The sequence below is a fragment of the Vollenhovia emeryi genome, unplaced genomic scaffold (genome assembly GCF_000949405.1).
Source record: "Vollenhovia emeryi isolate VEMERY1.0 unplaced genomic scaffold, V.emery_V1.0 DF939142.1, whole genome shotgun sequence".
In the NCBI taxonomy this organism is placed as follows: Eukaryota; Metazoa; Arthropoda; class Insecta; order Hymenoptera; family Formicidae; genus Vollenhovia; species Vollenhovia emeryi.
In genome coordinates, this window is record NW_011967224.1 from 1,706,082 (window position 1) to 1,712,899 (window position 6,818).

A 6,818-nucleotide genomic window follows, 5' to 3' on the forward strand; every position below is an offset into this window, starting at 1 on the left:
ATGGATAAGCAATTAGGTAAGCTTTATAAATTGTCAGCCTTAAAAATTTCAACTAAAATTATCTAAAAACACTTACGCGTTATCCCTTAATTAATAATATATTCTTATTAAAATACTAAAAAGCACCATTGTACTGTGCGTAAATGGGACCATCAAATATAAATATAAATTATTTAAAATACAGCACAGAGAAATAACATTTTAAATTATTACATATAGATAATATTTAATTTTTGCTTATATATAAAAACTACATAAAATATGATTTAAGTATTAAGTATTTGCAGTATAATAATAATGTACAGTCATGATCAGAAAAGTTGTCTGACGTTTTACAGTAAGTTTTCGGACTTTCGTACGTATCATTGCATAAATATTCGTATACATATAATTCCTTTGCTCTAATAAAGCGTCATCACCGCTCATATTCGTGAGCAAAAGGTATAATCCTTCGCATGATAGACTGTACCTTCGAAATTTATCATAAAACGTCGGACAATCTATTTGACCACGACTGTGCGTGTATGTTAAAATTACATCATACGAAAGATATTTAAAATATCGTTTATCCGTTATTTCAAATAATTTGTGTTTATACTTATATCAATCGATGCTCACACATATCTTGAACAGTACAATTTTGACAAGTTTGATTTTTGAAATCGTTGTCTTACTACTCGCGTACACAGCCACGTCAAATCTCATATGCACGTGCATTTTATGTACTGTGCGTTTACTACGTACACCATCGAGTAAGTGGAACATTTGGCGTTTCTAAAACCAGTGCGATCAAATAACATTGCTCATATACATATGTATATATTTAAAGTTTTAAATTGTACATATTTACAATTTAAAAGCTAAATTTTTGGTTGCACTGTAAACATAGGATGTTGCGGAAAAAAACTTAATTAACTAAAATGTAAAAACCCACGAACCGAAAGAAAAAAATATGTACAGTTTTGCGTTGCAGATTATTCAATGAATGTTATTAAAGCTTTATACAGAGTAACTTTTTATTATTTAAGAAATATATGATTAATAAGGCCTTTTAAAACTCATTTGTACACAACACTTTACACTGTAAAGTTTAATTACAATTACTAGTTTTTTGTATTTATGTATATATATACTATATATGTATAGACATATGTGTATATGTATCTATCTCTTTTTTAAGAAAACAATTCAGCTTAAGTTATCTTGATACATTAACTTATCCATCTGATGTATTTCTACTATGTTATGATTTCAATAGAACTAAATCTAACTAACTATTAATATAACTTGTCACTTAGTGATATCAACATTACATTCTGTAATCAAGTGATCAGATTAAATTATGACATTTCTTGAAGATACTCTTCAAATAGGCTCAACAAAAGAACTAAGACCTATCATTGCCTATATTCTTTTTGCTCTTTTAATGGCGCAACTGTTAGTCAGTCTACAATTTTTTACAAGTTAATAACTAATTTCATACTTTAATACCAGAATGTTTGTGGCGCTGGCCTAGCTGGCTGCTGAAAGCTCTGCGCAGTATAAGGGCTAGCAAAAGTTTGATGAGGATGAGTGTAGGCATGATGTTGCTGCAGAGCCGTTGGCGGACTCGATAGATTGACTCTACTGCCACTGGCGGTGATCGCGAGATTCCATGACGGCGATGTGGTCCCTTGACTGGTCTGTTGTTGGGTTTGTTGTTGTGGCGGCTGTGGCTGTTGCTGCTGTTGAGGAGGTGAGACCGAGCTGATCGGGAGTTCCGACGGGGCTAATTGATCGGGAGCGGATGTCGAGTTGCCCGAATTCGGACCCATCATGGTGACGAGAGAGTTCGGAGTCGGCGGTAGCTGGTGAGCACTGGTTTGCTGATAGCTGGACGACGTGGAGGCAGCTTGGTGAGCCATATGAGCCGTCGTCGACGAGGCTGGCGACAATACCGATAAATTGGGGTACGTCACCGCGGCCGGAAAACTGTAAGTCGAGGGCGATCCTACGGTCGAGGGTAATCGTGCCGCGGAGTCCGCCAGTTGATGAGTCACCGATGCATGATGAGACGAATACAATTCTGAAACTGAAATAGCATACAACAATGATTATCTCGGTCTTGTGCTATCATTTATTGTAAAGATACAACTCAAATAGGAATAACAATTCATCCTGATTCACAGAAACGTATACCTTGACCGGAAGCAAACGCGGTGTCTGGCAGACTCTGAGGATGCGGATGCGGATGCGGGTGTGGATGACCCGGCGGCATGGCTGCTGCCGCGTGAGGATGAGGTGCCGGTGGATGAATAACATAGCCGGTCGGATAGGCTACGGAACCGACGTATCCAGCAGACGACGACGAAGAGATATGCTTTCTCAATCTGGCTCTTCTGTTACTGAACCACACTTGTATCCTGGCCTCTGACAATCTCGTTCTCTGGGCAAGCTCTTCTCTGACGTAGATGTCAGGATATTGAGTCTTCTCGAACGCCCGTTCCAACTCATCCAGCTGGTGGGCTGTAAAGGTGGTCCTGCTCCTGCGCTGCTTCCTTTTCAACGTAATTCCTGGCTCGCTCTCGCAATCGGATCCAGAACTTGTTTTTCCTACAAGATCGTATTAGAAATGAGAAAAAGAATAAGATACAATTTATACGTTTACTTATATCAGAATCCCGTTATACGCAAATGCCTTTTCGAAGAGGAAATTATATTAGATACAGGTGCGCTTTCGATCTTAATTTGCATTGCGTCACAAGTTGTAATCACAATCACAAACTGTCCTAATGATTAGAAACTTCTTTCGGTCGATTGATTTTCTCAAGGTTAGCGAGAAAATTAAACCGTAAAATAATTATGAAATGCTGTTGACTGTAAGCTTGCGAGTGACAAGAAACTACATAAAACGTTCATACGTGATGATTGGCAAGTAACAAAGCGAGGTAAAATGCCTTCGGTAAAAATGCCAAATTGCTAGCAGCAGAGTAAGATAGGTAGGTTGAGGGAGACTGTGTGGATGTAAACACGTTGATTGTACATCGAGTGTGAAATAAGCACCTGGCACGAAACCCGCGCGGTACTCTTTGACGTTGACGCACCAGTTCTCCAAAAGCAAACAGCACTGCGAGCCTACGTCAAGAGGATGCAAGTGAACTCTGCCGTTAGAATACAAATACCGTGACAGAAACCCGTGACAGAACGATGTCGTTGTTAGTGTAAATTGAATGGAAAATTAAATTTCGAAGGTATCCTTTGTTGATGGTCTAAAAAAAATTTAAGAGAAGGTAGAACCGCGTTTTATCGTTATATGTGTATATTATGTCTTTTTAATTTAACAAGATTCCTTTCTAATAATTTTGCAACGCCCATGTCACTCGATTACGCTTGTCTACGTGCGCCCGATTATGCTACAGCTCTGAAAATAGGCATTCTTTCGGGCATTCCTAGTCGCGAGGAGGCACGTGATGCGCAGACGTTGGAGATACGATGGAGACTTTTTGCTTCCGCGTGCGCCTCGCGATGCGACCCGTCGCGATGTGCATTTCGGGATTGTCGTCAGCTTCTCGGGACTCAAGTTTACACAGCGCGCGACTAATCGGGCGACGACGCCTGACGCCGGGACGGGTCGCGTTAATGCAAATTCGACACGGGCTCTATTCCCGGCCTGTCGTCGTGTTTCTTTTTCATCCACCTCCGCCTCCGGGTCATTCCGTTCTCTCTTTCTCTCTCTCTCTTTCTTCCTCTCTTCGTCATGTTTCTTGAATTCACCGACACCTATCCGCATGCAGATGGAAATAGTGCGAGCGACGACGTGTTCCAACAGACCTGAGGCCACGATCATGCCACGTCCACGTGCGATGAACGATCAGAAATAGCCTCGATGAAAGTCCCGCCAGGACGTCGTAGGCAATCACTTCCTTCCGACGAAACGTAAAGGCACAATGAGTATTATTCGAGTGCCGAGCGATAAAAATAAAACAGTTGAGAGAGAGGTGATTGATAATTTTCATCATCCACTATTGCTTACACATATTTTAAATGTTTACGTAAAGATTTTGTAACACAGATCGAAGAATCGGCCTATCTAATTATATATAAGGTTTGTGATGCGTCTTATTATATTCCTGAGAAATGTTTAATTTAAACGACAGCGTTTGGCAGTGAAAAATCGCTGCAAATGATAATGAATTTACGTGACGACTGCGTTCGCAGACGTGGTAATCATTCACCCTGAAGATAATATCGGGTTCCGAAAACTTGAGGAATTACTAACCGGTCGCGGACGCTTAGCCCTACGAGGGATATAATTTTTGCTTTGATTTTTTTCAATTCGCTTGTGGCCGAACCGCGCATCGTCTACGACGATAAAAGTGAAATTTCACCAGGCTCTCATGTGATATCTCTATCGAACTGCAAGGGAAGATGTACGCGTAATCAGTAATTTATTGCCGCGATTGCACGTTCGACATGAAGTGTAAAAAATCATAAAGTGTAAAAAATTAAACATGTAGAAGTTATAAATATAAAATTATATGCATCGATTTTTTTGTTTGATCGCACCGTACGAGTTAAAGAATCAATCGTGTGTCCCTCGTTGAATCATTGATCAATAATCGGCGTGTTTAATTACAACTCAGTGACAACACTAACGTCGAATCGACGTCGATAGGATCGAAACCACTTCCCATCGGTCAGTTTTCGAAAATAATTGAAACTTTTGAAACTTTGTTTTGCATTAAATTTTATATTAAATAAGTTAACCTGGCAGTTCTCTCTAATAAGATGTTAAAAGTATTGAGAACGTTGAACGTAGTAACTTAATACAAAAGATAACGTTCCAAAACTTAATTGTTTTCGAAAAGTAACGATTGGAATGCAGAGTTCGACCCCATTGACGTCGATTCGACGTTGATTCGACATTGGTGTTCTCACTGGGAAATAAACTTGAGTAAATACAGAATACTGCTTATGTTATGATATATGAGCTTCGCCTTTATCACTCGTCTTCGTGGGGTCAGCCCCTAACATTTGTTAGAATGTCGCATACCTTCCTCGCCCAGTTGACACCCCTCGACTTACTACGTACACTTACAGCGCGCGAAGCGTTTCATGTGCGAGAAAAAACAATCCGACACGTTCGTCGAACAAAGGCGTCACTTCATCTCGACAGCTCCGGCAGGTCGACTCGTATGTTCGCAGCTTCGTGGGCGTTTAATAGACGGTGTCCCTTTTCATTCCTCACCCCTCTGCGAGGTCGTGTTATTTCTGCACCAGTTTCTCTATTTTTTTCGACGGGCGCCCGACCGCCAGAGTGATCGACTTACAGACGCAAGAATCCTCTTTCCCTCCTTTCAACTGTGGTCCCTTTTATCTTTGCCGGCTTAGCAGCTTCTCAGACGATCCCAGGATGAATTCGTGTCTGTACACAATTCATTTGTCTTGTCAGCAGAGGAAAGACATCCTTCCCCTCCGCTTCGATACCAATTTGTATCCGTATTTGGTGGGAATTTCTCTGGGACGTATAACAGAAATTCTAGATCTCCTTCCCGTAAATATGGCATTCATTTATCAGCATCTGTCAAACTGGTGTTTCAGATATGTGCAAGCCTACAGTCTTAATTTTAATTATCACCCATTCATACGTTGATTGCTCCATATGGATAATTACATAGATATGGATTTCATTGTAAAACGATTTTTTTTTCAGCATTTCTGTATTTCTCATTTCAAACTTGAAGAAGGCGAAGAGAAGGGAATCCTGATTCATCCACGAGTTGGTAGATGCGCGTCCTTCATCGTCGATTTTCTCGAGGACGATCGACATTTGCGCGCGTGTAAGGCCCACATTTTACGTGCAGCCTGCCATATCGGGCTCGCGCGTACACACGTGGGCATGTACCGGGCGGTGAGAAAATTACAGAGCCCGTCGGACGGTTGCGGCGGATCCGGCTACTGGAGGGAGGCGACCCGGCTACGGCGCACCGGAGGCGAACCGGCAATTTCCGAGACCGAGAAACGCAGGCACGACCGATTAATACACGAGCATTTAATTTACTCATTCACTGCTGCCTGAGCGAGCAGTAGGTCCCGCACGGTGGTCCAACGTGTAGGCCAGGTGATGGGGCGTATCACGGTTGCGAGATCCTTTCACCGCGCGAAATCTTCTGCATTCGCGGTAATCCTCGGATTTCTGTGGGCTCAAGTGGGTCAATAGTGGGTGTTTTGGCGTACGCTCGCATGTCCTATGGGACAATTGACTCTCGCACGAGACAATCTTTTTTTTTTAATATTTAAGCTGTACAATCCGTTCGTGCTGCTCTCTAAAAGTCAATCAGCGGGTTATCACTGAAAACAGCGAATAGTCACTGATTTGCAGTTACAAGTACACCACTGAAAATCGCAGCGGTGGGCTTGTAACTGTAAATTAGTCACCGATTTCAGTGATAATCTGATTGACTTTTAGGGAGTGTGGATGAAAGAGCGATTGGCTCACAGCTGGGTTAGAATACTCGCTTTTTAAGACGGTCGCAATACTATTAAATGTTTAAATTTTAACTCGGTCCTTTTTAAGATTTAAATCGATTAGAAACATAAACGCCATTTAGGACCTGGCACAGGTGGAGGTAGCCATTAAATTACTATGTGAATCCCAGGGTTGGGAAGTAACTCGTTACTTGTAACGAAGTTACAGTTACAGTTACTTCTTTTTGGTAACTCTAACTTAACTTCGTTACTTTCTCTACATCTGTAACTGTAACTTAACTCAGTTACATTTTTTCGATAACTAGTAACTAATTTAATAGTTACATTAATAGTTACTTTATATATTTTTT

General features: G+C 41.1%; 1 protein-coding gene across 9 annotated transcripts in view; it reads right to left on the reverse strand.

The window, feature by feature from the left end:
• Positions 1-1,004: 1,004 nt before the first annotated feature.
• The window catches only part of LOC105566852 (protein gooseberry-like), a 14,468-nt gene continuing 8,654 nt past the window's right edge, over positions 1,005-6,818 (reverse strand). For all 9 annotated transcript variants that reach the window (XM_012021213.1, XM_012021211.1, XM_012021209.1 and 6 more), the window contains 2 exons: positions 2,179-2,592; positions 1,005-2,071 (listed from right to left, as the gene is read on the reverse strand). In XM_012021213.1, coding sequence (XP_011876603.1) covers positions 1,485-2,071; positions 2,179-2,592 — 1,001 coding nt within the window. In that variant the 3' untranslated portion in view covers positions 1,005-1,484. The remainder of the gene's footprint in view (positions 2,072-2,178; positions 2,593-6,818) is intronic.